Source organism: Salvelinus namaycush, chromosome 8, assembly GCF_016432855.1.
Source record: "Salvelinus namaycush isolate Seneca chromosome 8, SaNama_1.0, whole genome shotgun sequence".
NCBI classification, from domain to species: domain Eukaryota; kingdom Metazoa; phylum Chordata; class Actinopteri; order Salmoniformes; family Salmonidae; genus Salvelinus; species Salvelinus namaycush.
In genome coordinates this window covers 10,943,347-10,956,970 of record NC_052314.1, presented here as the reverse complement: position 1 = coordinate 10,956,970, position 13,624 = coordinate 10,943,347, and the positions used below count along the sequence as shown (strand labels likewise).

Here is a 13,624-nt window from a genome sequence, read left to right as displayed (position 1 = left end):
AAGGACGACAAAGTCAAGGTTTTGGAGTGGCCATCACAATGCCCTGACCTCAATCCTATAGAACATTTGTGGGCCGAACGGAAAAAGCGTGTGCGAGCAAGGAGGCCTACGAACCTGACTCAGTTACACCAGCTCTCCTATCCAGAGCGAGTTACAGTTAATGCGTTTATCTTAAGATAGCTATGGGGCAACCACATTTCACAGTCATAGTAAGTACATTTTTCCTCAAAGTAGCAAAGTCAGAGATAGTAAGAGGGAAAATTGTAAAGTAGATTAGCCCTAGCTAGCAAAAAGATGACTCTTGTCACTCCTGGATATATCATGAGTTCTCTAGCTACAAAATGAATCTCTTGTATTCACTCCTGGTTCTTGGTACTAACACCTGATTCAACTAATCATGGTCTTGATGAGGTAGTTTTGCGAGCCAATGCTCACTGGCGTTTGCGCAATGACTGGACATCTATGGGCATCTGCTAGCATGCCTAAATGTTCATAGAATATTAAAATCTGAACAGAAAATAGCAACACACCAATATCAAATGTCCAAAATATATTTGATGACACTGTTGGTGGCCTATTAAAATGTCATAGGGGGATTTTGTTACATATGAGGCAGGCACTGGTAACCCAACTGTGAACCTGCCTGCCTGTCACCCCTACCGTGCCCTATTTTGGGCATCTCTTACCCTACTAAAGAAGTGATTGCAGTAGTTTGCTGTGTGTTTTCAACATAATCAGGACATTAACTAGCACGTGGATGCTGGATGCCTGGCAGGCATTAATATTCAGACAGCATGTTTGTGTGCCTCCTTAATCATACCCAGACTCTCACGCGGGGGCTTTACAAGTAGGCCGTCATTGTAAATAAGAACAAATTGTTAACGGACTTACCTAGTTAAATAAATTTAAATAAATTCTAACCTTAAAGGGAGAATGTAATTGTTGTGGATGCTTTGGCACCAGGCTAATATGCTAAGCCAGGGACAGACCCTCTGTCTCTCCCTGCCTCTCCCTCTCTCTCTCTGCCTACATAATGTGTCATGTCCGCATTCATATTAGTCTCTGTTTTTTTAGACCAGGTAGTTGCTAGGTTACCTGCTCAGAGTCTGTGGCTGCCTCCTCACTTTCACAGAGGACTTTTCAAACGTCTTTGAAAAATGGATAGAGTGCATTGAATATGATATAATGTACATGAATAGGTGTGAAATGTATCTTGCTTCCCTGTTGTTATTGGACATACCATTTGTGTACCAGAGTGAGATGCATGTCGCAACAAAATAGAAAGAGCAAGTATTTTTGTGCTTTTGTTGTGATTTGTTTTGCGAGTGGTTAGGAAAAGACTCTGTTGTTCCTTTGCTTTTCTCTTGTGTTGAAAAGGGTGTTTGTACAACTGTAAGTCTCCCTTTCTGATATCCCTCACCATCAGTAAACATGAAATAAATGTATTCACCCCTCCACCAACCCCCCTGGGCCGAGGATGAATCAGTAGGTAAACTGAAGTGCAGATTTTAGCATAGATCATGTAGGAAATGTGTCAACGGTTTAGTCATTGTACCTGGCCATTGTCTCAGGTCTCATTTCAATTGATTTTAATCTCTCCTTACTCCCGTAATCTGTATTAATGCCAGGGTCTCAATGTGTCTGTGATCTGCGTTTAGTACTGGAGCGCTAATCTGTGATGGGACCAATTAGGAAGGACAAACACCCAGTTGAGGCTGATTCTCTTATATTTGATTCTTATTAATCTAAATTAATTGTCTCTCTTTCCCTTTCTGTCTCTCTCCCTCTCTATTTCTCTCTCTCCCTTCTTTCTCTGTCAGTCTGTAGTTCAGAGCCGGAGAATGTGCAGGCGGACCCCCATAACCTGACCAGCCTGCTGGTGATGTGGGAGCGGCCGAGGGCGGTGTACGACGTCGGGATAGAGAAGTACTCAGTCACCTACAGGCTGGCCCAAGGAGAGGGCTCTGCAACCTTCCAGTACCTGACTGACGGAGACCAGGATGTGGTGAGCATCCTTTATGAAGTGGTGGTGGTGGACTAACACACACACACATGACCAAACCCGGGTCAATCACATTTCAGAAGGTTTGCAGGAATTAATAAATGAATGAATGAAGGAATGAATGAAGAAACAAATGAAGAAACTAAAGTACCATAGTGTGATTGAATGCAAGAGCAGATGCTATAACCACCTCCACCACCACCACCTTCACCTCCTCCTCCTCCACCACCACCTTCACTTCTTCCACCTTCACCTCCACCTTCACCACCACCATCTCCTCTACCTTCACCACCTTCACCTCCTCCTCCACCACCAACACCACCACCTTCTCCACCACCATGACCCTAAACCCCCTGTACTCACCTCTCCCTGTTGTTCCCCAGGGGGCCATTCTGCAGGACCTGATAGCCAATACTAGCTATGTGGTGCAGGTGGTGGCTGTGTGCACCAACGGTCTGTACGGTCGCGTGAGCGAGCAGCTGTCCGTCGACATGCCCTTCGAAGACCCCGGTAAGACTGACGACCGCGACCGCAAATACCTCTACACAGACCGTACGTAGCGTTCTGATTACATGGAGAGTAGAGACCAAACCTAGATGGTTGATCATTTGCAAACCAGTTCCCTTTATTGTGTCTCTTTCAATGGTAGTCAGTCAGTTTTCAATTAAGATGCTGTGAAGGCTTCTCAGATAGACTTAACTAGGCATTAATGGATTGTGTTGAGGAATTCAGAGGAAGTGAAGATATAGTTCTGTCGTGGTTTCTGAAATTCTGATTGGTGTCCTCATACGTCCACACCTTTTACATATGTCACACCTACCAAACTGTAACAGGTTTCCAGAGACACTTCTGTTTCCCCAGCACATCATGGCCATGAACCCTGTATGCCATCCACTCTCTGTCTTCTTTCTGTCCAGTCCTGTTCCTTTTAACATACACCCAGTTCCTCTATGTTCTACTGCTGTTTGTAGTGTGTTCTGGCTCTGGGTGAAAGCTTTTTATTTTTCATGTCCTCTTCTGTCTATGTACTTACTTAAAATGTGCTTTTCTATATTTCTAAGGTGAGGAATACCCCCCCCCCCCCCCCCAATCTGTTTGGTTGAGGTCAAAGGTTATTCCATGTGTCCTATGTCACACAAACGACAAAACATTTTGAAATGGCACCATTTCCTCCGGTCACAGTGAGAGAATGTTTGCTTATGGGCAGCATTTGTAATTTGTATGAAATGATGGGAACTCTGTATCTGCTGAAGTTGATAATAAACAAATGTATTGTTGCTAAAAATCCTCTGCATCATATTTCAATGTGCATGAATTGTACACACTCATCCAAATGACTTGATACAATTGTGTGACCGAAAGCGCTGTGACAGTTGTGGTGACAAAACAACTCCTTTGTGAGGCCTAGTTGTGCACTCATTCATTCATTCCTTCCCTTTCCACTTAACTCTTTAAAACCCCACCTCATGCTTCACAAACCCATTCTGATCAGGCCTGAGGCCTCCATGATGTATAATTTAGCCCAATCCAAGTAAGAGGGTGTTTGTGTGTGTGTGTGTGTGTGTGTGTTAATACTCAGTTTGTGCTGACCCGGAAGTTCTACCCAATATAACCAAATATCTCCCTCGTGTTATTATCTCATTGTTTCTCTCTCTCTCCCTCACCTGGTATCTACACCGACAGCAACATATTCTCAAAGATTTCTAGTATAGATTAATATTATATCTAATGAGTTTCCGCTTCATATACTGTGGACCCATTGAAAGATGTGACCTTAGTGGATATCAAGCTTCCGAAGATTTTTGTCAAGCCTCTTCAGGTTTTCATCAGAAACAGAATGGTTTTCACGTATTGGCTCACAATGTTTGTATGTGAGTTTTTGTCAGATACTTTTCCCTATAGATATTTTCTCCGTCACATTTTGATGTACGTTTCAAGTGAAGTGCTTGTCTGTTACAACATCGTTGGGTTTGTCAATGGGACCAATATCTTAGATTATAATGCCATTGTTAGTAATTGTCAAAGTTATATCTAAATTTAAGAAAAACAAATCACACATAACAATGTCTAGGCTGTTTTCTTCGATGGCCATACTGTATTTGATATTCGTATGAACATGTTTACAGATGTATGATCTTAATTGATCACCCTGCTCAAATTAAGATCCTACATCTGTACAGTAATGTATTTTCAACGTCCTTTGCTCGTAGGGAAGGTACATTGTTATGTATGAAATCCCACGACTCTGTTTCTAACGCTATCATCTGTGATTCTTTTCAGAGGCAACACCTTATCCAGATTCTACTGAATTTGAATGGGAAGTAAGTATAATATTGCATAAATGTAGCTTATTTCAGAATGCGATGTGGTGATAGTGTCGGTAGCGTACTGCACGAAAAGCATTCATTTAAACGTAGGATATAGGACGAGGAGCAGTGTCTCATGACAAGACTTCAGTATTTTCCCATGCACTCTGAATGTATTTCCCCACCAGGAGGACTATGGACCCTGGGCTGAACCGGGTGAAGAACTGGACAATGACATGGACTGGACAACCCAAAGCACTACGAGAACCAGGCCCACAACAACCACTGGCCCACCCAGCCTCCCCTTGCCTGCTATCAGAACCACCACCCCTTTTGTCCAGAGGAGAACCCCCACACCAGGCACTCCATCCAGGACCACTCAACCCAACCGAGCACAGACTTCCACAGAGCAGAGTGAGAGGTACCGCAGCACAACCAGAGCACTAGCAGAGGGGGCCGTCTCAGCAGGCAGCAGAGGCAGGGGGAGAACCCAGAAGTATACCACTACACTGACCACTCCGCAATCACGCACTGATGACATCACCACTTCATCAACCAAGACCGAGAAGGGCAGAGGGGTGGAGTGTCCTGTGACCGTCCCAAGCGGCAAAGGCAGCGGTGTTTCCATGGCCACTCTGCCCCCGGAAAGCCGAACCGTGGCCACTTCCACCTCCTCCCTCTCTCAGGGAGAACCACCATGGCCTACAAGTCCCAGCATGCCCTTGTTTTCATCCACTGCCTCCTTCGCCGGGGCACTCTTGCAGACCACGCAGCCGGTGTTCAACGGTGAGCTCCTCCCCTCCACCCTCCCTGTGTGTGACACGTCGACCCCTGGCAACCCCGGCTCCACCCCTAACAACGACCCCACCGCCTGCCTGCATGCCCCTCCCTCGTCTAGACCCCTGTCGTCTGTGACCCCTCCTGCTCTGGACTCCCTGCATGCTGCTACAGCAATGTTGTCTAGTGGTGACTCGTACCTCACTACCTCCCCCACCCTGTCTCTCCTCCCTCACCCCTCACACCCCCTGTATGGTTGGGAGACATACGTCTCTCATGGTTTTGGTGATGATGATAGTGGTGATGGTGATATGTTGTCTGGTTCTTCGTCTGTGGCCTCGGGTGACCCACCAATGTTTAGTAACACTCACCCCCTTCAAACCTTACGTGACTCCCCCACTGAGCTAGCCTTCAGACCTCTCCCTGCAACCTCTCTCTCCCTGCAGCCTTCTCTTCTCCTCTCTAGTGACTTCTCTCTGTCCGGGGCCACCCCGGGCCTCACTGGCTCTGTATCTGGCGGGCTGGGGGACTCTAGTTATGCTACAGGCCGTGTAGTAGAGTCTTGTCTGGTGGGTGTCGTCGTCGGTGGTGGTGGTGATGTTAGAATCACGGTAGCTAGCGATAGCGTGGAGTCGTTGTGTACCTGCTCTCTGGATGGCTTCTCGTCCTCCTGGTTGCATGCCTCTCCTCACCTCCCCCTGCCCACGTCTGACTGGGGGGCGGCTAGCCTAGCGCTCTACTCCTCCGGTAGCGATTTAGACCATCTCCTCCATTCATCTCTGGGAGGCTCCCCCAACCCATCTGGAGGTCAGCCTCTCTTCTCTTCCTCCTCTTCTCCCCCTGTTCCTCCTCATCCTCCTCTCTCAGGTTTCCATAGTGATCTGCTCGTTTCTGTTACAGCCACACCGTCCGGCTCCAAGGACCACGGGGTCTCGGCCCTCCGAACCTCGGCCCCCCCCTCCTCCTACTCGGCCTCCCCCCTCACCCCCACCCTCCCCCCTGAACTGCAGACAGTAGACAGTAGTGCCTCTGGCTCGACCCTGTCGGGAGAAGCCCAGAAGGAGCTAGATGAGGAGTGGGACAGGGTTCAGAGTTCAGCCTCGGGGGAGGGCGCGCTCCCTTACATCCCCACCTTCACCCCCTCACTCACCTCTGAAGCCGCCACCACTCCCAACATCGACACAGAAGAACTCTCCTCATCGTTCTACTTTGAGAGCGAGAACGGCAGTGCCGTCACCACGGATACAGCGGGCAGCACGGCAACAGTATCTGGGGTGACCGCGGCGGCGCCCTGGTCGCTAGGTGGGGAGGTGGAGAGTGGCTCGGGGCAGGGCGAGAGCCTGTACGACAACGAGACGTCCTCAGACTTCACTATCACCGAGCGCACAGAGAGAGACTCGGAGGAGGAGCCAGTTGCAGGTAAAGAACCATCCACAAGGGGGCAACATCTCCCCGTACATCAAGGCAAGGCACAGTGCTGCGCCTGTCGGATTGGGGAAAACTACAGCTCCCATTATGCCAATGGAAGAGGAAATACTCTGGAATTTAGGAGACACATCACCTACCACACCACCTTTCTGTGATAACTAAAATCCTGTGTGTGTGTGTGTGTGTGTGTTCACCGTCATGGCCTTTCTGCTTTCTATAACATTTTCATGATCCAGTCCACAGTCATCATCATTTCAGTATTCTTTGTTACGGGTTTTGTGTTATATTCGTTAACATTAACATGCACATGCCTTTGTCTCAACTGTGTATTGTAACATCATGTGAAGAACTCCATTGGTTATAGCACTTCATCTCCAGCAGAGGGCAGCAGATCTCTTCCTAATCCCAACTCGCACCGAAACTGATATGTTTTAGCCTTAGCAGACCACTAGTGGTCTAATATCCCTTTATACAGTCAATGTAATTGACAAATCATTGAGACAGTCTCAGGACCCCTCGCAAATCTTTTGTGATTTGTGACCTTGAAAATCCTTTATAATATCCCATATATCTGTCCACATCCAGACCGTAGACAAGAAAACGAATTAATAGAAAGTCCATCTGCATTCAAGCCTTTGCAATAGAAGCACAGTTTTGCCAATAGGCTTTTTTGGTCTCCGCTCATTGAGAGTCCCATAGATTTAAGCCATTGTGTGCATCAAGCATTGAGCCATTGTCATGAACTAACCTGTAGTGCATGTTAACTTTGTGAAAGCATTCGTGTTCACTTTCATCCGTATCTTTGTCTCAATTGTATATGGGTTAGAGAAGTAGCAATAGGTTTAGATTTGTTAGCTGAATGGGTATGAAGATGTTAAAGCGAAGGTCTACTGTAGCGTTTAAAATGTAAATGAACAAGGTTCCGTAGTTCAAGGAGGAGCTCTGTGTTAGAACTGGAAGGTAAGTTGGATGAGTATGTGGATTGATTTACTGTTGACGTGTGTGTCAGTCAATGTGTTGTAGTTGAATGAGTGAATGACACGTTGTCTGTGTTGTTTGTCTTATCTGTTCTTCCCTCTCCCCACCACTTACAGAGGCCAGTAACAGCAGCCATCAGTCCAGAGTGGGTCTGGCCAGGGAGAGAGAGAGGAGGGCCATGGTCCCTCTGGCAGTGGTCTCAACCCTCACCATCCTGGGACTCATCGTCCTGGTGGGAATCCTCATCTATTGGAGGTAAGAGGGAGGAGCAGGCGGTGGAGGAGGTGGATATGGAGGAGAAGGTGGAGTTTGGACGATGAGGAGGTGGATATGGAGGAAGAAGTGAAGGAGGTGGAGAAGGTAGAGGAGGAAGATAATATCCATAATGATGATTATTATAATATCCATAATGATGATTGTCATGAGATCCATAATGATGATTGTTATGAGATCCATAATGATGATTGTTATGAGATCCATAATGATGATTGTCATGAGATCCATAATGATGATTATTATAAGATCCATAATGATTCGATCCATAATGATAATTATTATAAGATCCATAATGATGATTATTATAAGATCCATAATGATTCGATCCATAATGATAATTATTATAAGATCCATAATGATGATTATTATAAGATCCATAATGATTCGATCCATAATGATAATTATTATAAGATCCATAATGATGATTATTATGAGATCCATAATGATGATTTTTATGAGATCCATAATGATGATTATTATGAGATCCATAATGATGATTGTTATGAGATCCATAATGATGATTTTTATAAGATCCATAATGATGATTGTTATAAGATCCATAATGATTGTTATAAGATCCATAATGATGATTGTTATAAGATCCATAATGATGATTGTTATGAGATCCATAATGATGATTATTATGAGATCCATAATGATGATTATTATGAGATCCATAATGATGATTGTTATAAGATCCATAATGATGATTATTATGAGATCCATAATGATGATTGTTATGAGATCCATAATGATGATTGTTATAAGATCCATAATGATGATTGTTATAAGATCCATAATGATATGCTCCATAATGATGATGATGTTGAGAAATCCTCTCCCATCGATTCCCCCTGAACCCACCCATCATCTGTTTAACCTGAAAGCTAAGCTACATAAACAGCAGCTTTCTTTCTGCATTGATAGGCTCCACACACATACTGACACCATTAAGCCTTCTGCCTCCCTATGGGACAGCTGTGTGGAACTGCCGCAGGGCTGATACCTGTCATATTGTTATTCATCTGTCTCAGAGGAGTGGGTCTGTTTTGTCCCCAGACACGGGGCACTGCCGCCCCAGACATCAGGGGGCACGGGTGGAGCGAGGCGGGGGGTGGCAGAGAGGGAGCGAGGTTGACCTTAAGAACCACATATTTGTCTGTCTCACTGTGAGACCTAATCTCCTCTGACATGGGCCCAATCTCTTTCTCACTCTCACACACTTCCCCATGACACATCCAATATCTTCAACAGGGCTTCGGTTTGAGGTCTGGCTTTTCACATTAGCTTTGATGTGTCTGGGTAGATTCACTTACACATAGGTGCCATCATTCAGAGTTGCCCGTCTCTAGTTATAAAGACATTTTGCCCATATTGTGAGATCATAGAAAAGTACTACTTTTCACTGTGGTGGCAAACTGACCGGTTGGACAGTTAAATAACCAACTTCGGCAATCCGATCAAGGACACTTTGTCAGAAATGTAAACACTTAAGCCGCATAAAACTGTACATTTCTCATCCACTGGCCTGGAGACGTGACATATTGTTCATGTTTTCTGCCCTGTTATTGTATTTTCATTTTAAATCTGTAATAATCTTGGTGCCGATGAGGGATTAAAGCTAAGAGATGTGCCTCACTCAGAGTGTTGAGCTTGGGGCTCGGGGTCATACAGTGGTTAGGGAACAGGGCCTTGGGTGGGGTAGGAGGGAGAACAGGCAGGCCTCGGGTGGGGTAGGAGGGGGGAACAGGTAGGGCCTCGGGTGGGGTAGGGGGGAACAGGCAGGGCCTCGGGTGGGGTAGTAGAGGGAACAGGCAGAGCCTTGGGTGGGGTAGGAGGGGGGAACAGGCAGGGCCTCGGGTGGGGTAGGGGGGGAACAGGCAGGGCCTCGGGTGGGGTAGGGGGGGAACAGGCAGGGCCTCGGGTGGGGTAGTAGGGAGAACAGGCAGAGCCTTGGGCGGGGTAGGAGAGGGGAAAGCGCCTGCGCCTCATTATGTCCGACATGAAGGCTTCGTGTCAGCGTCTTGTAAAATGAGTGGCGTGAGGCTGAAATGCTGTAATCCCCTCTGTGTCGCGTCCTTGCACGTCCTCCGGTGACACGGTGCTCATTTGGCCACCCCACAGCTGGGCATTTGGGGTTAGCAAAGTGGAGATGTCTTTTAGAAACGCACACATGTAATCTACCGGGGACATCTCTTTGCTGTTTTTTTTATGTCCAGAGTAATCTGTGTGTTGATGTCCATTTTCGGTTAGCTGGGCACAGGTTCATCAGAAAGACATGCAGTGGTGATCCTGTTAAAAACCTGTTCCGGATTAGAAGGAACATCTTTTTTCCTGTGTTGCGGACAGATTACCATGTTCTCCAACATCGGTGGTTGGCTTTTTATCTTCAAAAACAACAACAAAGCATTTTTAGGCCTGCTGTATTTTTTTATGTCTTAAAAATATATCTACAGTTTTATTACATTTACATAAGCATTACTCCAATATTCTTGTTTTTGTGTCACAGAATTTTCAACACATTTTTCACCAAATGAGAACAATGCATACAAATCCCTCATTTGTGTTAAATTAGATGGAAAAAGCAACATTTTTTGTACCAAAAGTATAATAGCATTGGCAATATGTCACAAAGACAGAAGAAACTGGCAACACCTGCAGTTATACAAGAGTGCTGTTGATTAACTTGTATCATCGTACATTTGTTTCCACAGGAAGTGTTTCCAGATTGCCCATTTCTACATAGAGGACAACACATCCCCCAGAGTCATATCTGTTTCACCCACATCCATGCGTACAGATACAGGTAACCATTCTATGAGACAAAGGGCTCTATTCAATCAGATCCGCTTTATCCGACATCCGCATAGCAGGTGTTTTGGCGGTGTCGGAGGAGGAACTGGGTTAGAACTCATGGCATTATACATTTACATTTACATTTAAGTCATTTAGCAGACGCTCTTATCCAGAGCGACTTACAAATTAAAGTGGACATTGCCATTGTCAAGTTGGAACACTGGAATGTGAAATGGAATCTACACCTCCATTAGGATGATAGAAACCCTTATTATTTAGTTGAATGATGTTCAATTTGAGCATCATTACTTCAATATGCATACACTTTCTCCTTCTGAACTTCTAACATGAGTGGGACGGGTGATCAAGAGCAGCTGCTCACCTATTTGTCAGCTCCAACACAGCTACACCTCCGACACCACGAAAACATCAGCTATGTGGGTGTTGGCTATCGCCGGTTAACGCTTGATCTGATTGAATCTAGGTCGTACACACTTTCACAAACACACACACACACACACCTTTTCCATGGGATCAACTAGAATTCAGTAGAGTTGGCATATGATAAGTGTTAACAAGCACAGAGACATATGGACAGGTGTTCTTTCCATCTGTCCACCATCTTCACCAAGCTTAGCTCTTTCATTAACACTCACTTACTCAACATCTGCTTCTGCCAGAGTAGGAAGTTTCAAACTTTTGTTCTGATAAAATACTTTTGTGGATGATATCAATAAAACCCTTTCTCTCTGCCTTTAGATAAGCATGAAGCCCTTCCAGTGAAGCAGTTTGTCAAGCACGTGACGGAACTCCACCACACCAATGCATTCTCCAGAGAGTTTGAGGTGTGCTGTCAAATTCTGCTTCAGTTCTCTCACAGGATATGGTTTATGACAGAAATTATTAGTATTACTTGGCAGCATCTTTTAATTTTACAACTGTCTGTCTTTAATTTAGCTTTTCTGTATGTAGCCTTCTTGTGAAACTGTTATGTGTAATTTGTGATGTTACACGGCGGCTGTCATTATTTTAAGGTAAGCATGCAGAAGACTTGTGGGAGGCTTTGCACTGTGATGGCCATTCAAACTCACACTCTCTCTGTCTCATGCTACATGATATTGTATGTCTCTGGCCCAGATTCATCTGAGGAGTCATGTCTATTGTCCTTACCACTGAGACTTACAAATATATCACATTATACACCAGCAGCATACCACCCTGCATCCCACTGCTGGCTTGCCTCTGAAGCTAAGCAGAGTTGGTCCAGGTCGGTCCCTGGATGGGAAACCAGATACTGCTGGAAGTGGTGTTGACTGGCCAGTAGGAGGCACTCTTTCCTCTGATCTAAAAAAATAATATCCTAATGCCCCAGGGCAGTGATTGGGGACATTGCCCAGTGTAGGGTGCTGTCTTTCAGATGGGACGTTAAACGGGTGTCCTGACTCTCTGTGGTCACTAAAGAACCCATGGCACTTATCATATGAGTAGGGGTGTTTGTCATGGCTAAATTCCCAATCTGGCCCTCATACAACCTAATCATCACCAGCTTCCAATTGGCTCATTCATTCCCTCTCCTCCCCCCTGTAATTATTCCCCAGGTCGTTGCTGTAAATTAGAATGTGTTCTCAGTCAACTTACCTGGTAAAATAAGGGATCAATAAAATACACTATGCAGTGATTGCTCATGTTAAACTACATATTTACCATTGCTTACCATATAAATCCTAGCTTGGCATTTTATCAGTACTGTATAAATGCATACATGTGTAAATGTTGTCAATAACACAAACATAGGTTTGTAAGTCAAAGCTAAGGACATGAACATGGTACATGGACTGAATCCTGTTGATCGCATAAACAGTGTCTTGAAGTTGAGATTTCCCCATAAACTGTTTTCTTGTTATTTATTTGCATGTTTTTTTGCTAACCATGTGTCATGAAATTTCATTGCTGTGCTTTTTGCATTCCCCCTCCCCGTTAGATATTGAAAGAGTGTTATGAGGTAAGCTACGTCTCCCTTTTTTTTCCTGTAGTAGTCGCGTGTAGATGTTCGCCACATTTCCAGCTGCCCATGTTGACGTTTTTGTTGTGCATGATGACACATTCTAGTTTGACTGCGTAGTAAAAGGATGGTGGGATTTAAGGTCATGTGTTTTCTTTTAGGAGGTGCAGGTGTGCAAGGTGGACCTGGGTATCACCACAGACGGCTCCAACCATCCAGACAACAAGAACAAGAACCGATACGTTAATATCCTGGCCTGTTAGTCAAACATGCACCTTCAAACACATGTACACACACATACATTCTTGAATGCACCCAGCTTATCTTTCCTCCTCTACTCCTAGATGACCACAGCCGAGTAAGACTCTCAACCCAGGCTGACAAAGATGGGAAGAGTAGAGATTACATTAACGCAAACTACGTTGACGTAAGCAATTCTCTTGCATTTCTCTCTGTGCACAATAGTAGAAAATTACCTTTAAGTAAGCATTTCACTGTTAGTCTACACTTGTTGTTGACGAAGCAAGTGACATACAATTTGATTTGATTTGTTATGAGGGCAAATGTCTTGTTGATGTATCAGTAGCTAATCTGTTGTTCACGCTTTCTCTTTCCCTCCCTACCCTCCACAGGGTTTCAACAAGTCCAGGGCCTACATCGCAGCCCAGGGCCCTCTCAAGTCCAGCACCGAGGACTTCTGGAGGATGGTGTGGGAACAGAACGTGGGCGGCATCATCATGATTACCAACTTGGTAGAGAAGGGACGGGTGAGAAACCAGGGCCATTATAACTGCTTATGCATGCTGTAAATGCTGAAGTGTTGTAATGCTTGAACATATTTAGTAATAGTTCATAAATAGTTTATTCATGAAATTATTCTAAAGTGTTTGGTCATGTATGTCAGAGGAAGTGTGACCAGTACTGGCCCCTGGAGAGCCAGGAAGAGTACGGTGGTTTCCTGGTGACGGTGAAGAGCAGTAAGGTTCTGGCCCACTACACCCAGAGAACCTTCACCCTCAGGAACACCAAGGTCAAAAAGGTTAGAGGTCACACTATTTA

At 45.2% G+C, this 13,624-nt stretch overlaps 1 protein-coding gene across 1 annotated transcript in view; it reads left to right on the top strand.

Annotated features, from left to right (window-relative positions):
- LOC120051783 (receptor-type tyrosine-protein phosphatase zeta-like) overlaps positions 1 to 13,624 on the top strand; it is a 57,665-nt gene that overhangs the window by 25,877 nt on the left and 18,164 nt on the right. Inside the window, exons 8-21 of the mRNA XM_038998673.1 lie at positions 1,821 to 2,005; positions 2,386 to 2,554; positions 4,283 to 4,323; positions 4,497 to 5,335; positions 5,552 to 5,832; positions 5,953 to 6,504; positions 7,608 to 7,746; positions 10,482 to 10,573; positions 11,323 to 11,408; positions 12,545 to 12,565; positions 12,727 to 12,823; positions 12,910 to 12,992; positions 13,198 to 13,332; positions 13,470 to 13,604. Coding sequence (XP_038854601.1) covers positions 1,821 to 2,005; positions 2,386 to 2,554; positions 4,283 to 4,323; positions 4,497 to 5,335; positions 5,552 to 5,832; positions 5,953 to 6,504; positions 7,608 to 7,746; positions 10,482 to 10,573; positions 11,323 to 11,408; positions 12,545 to 12,565; positions 12,727 to 12,823; positions 12,910 to 12,992; positions 13,198 to 13,332; positions 13,470 to 13,604 — 2,855 coding nt within the window. The remainder of the gene's footprint in view (positions 1 to 1,820; positions 2,006 to 2,385; positions 2,555 to 4,282; positions 4,324 to 4,496; positions 5,336 to 5,551; positions 5,833 to 5,952; positions 6,505 to 7,607; positions 7,747 to 10,481; positions 10,574 to 11,322; positions 11,409 to 12,544; positions 12,566 to 12,726; positions 12,824 to 12,909; positions 12,993 to 13,197; positions 13,333 to 13,469; positions 13,605 to 13,624) is intronic.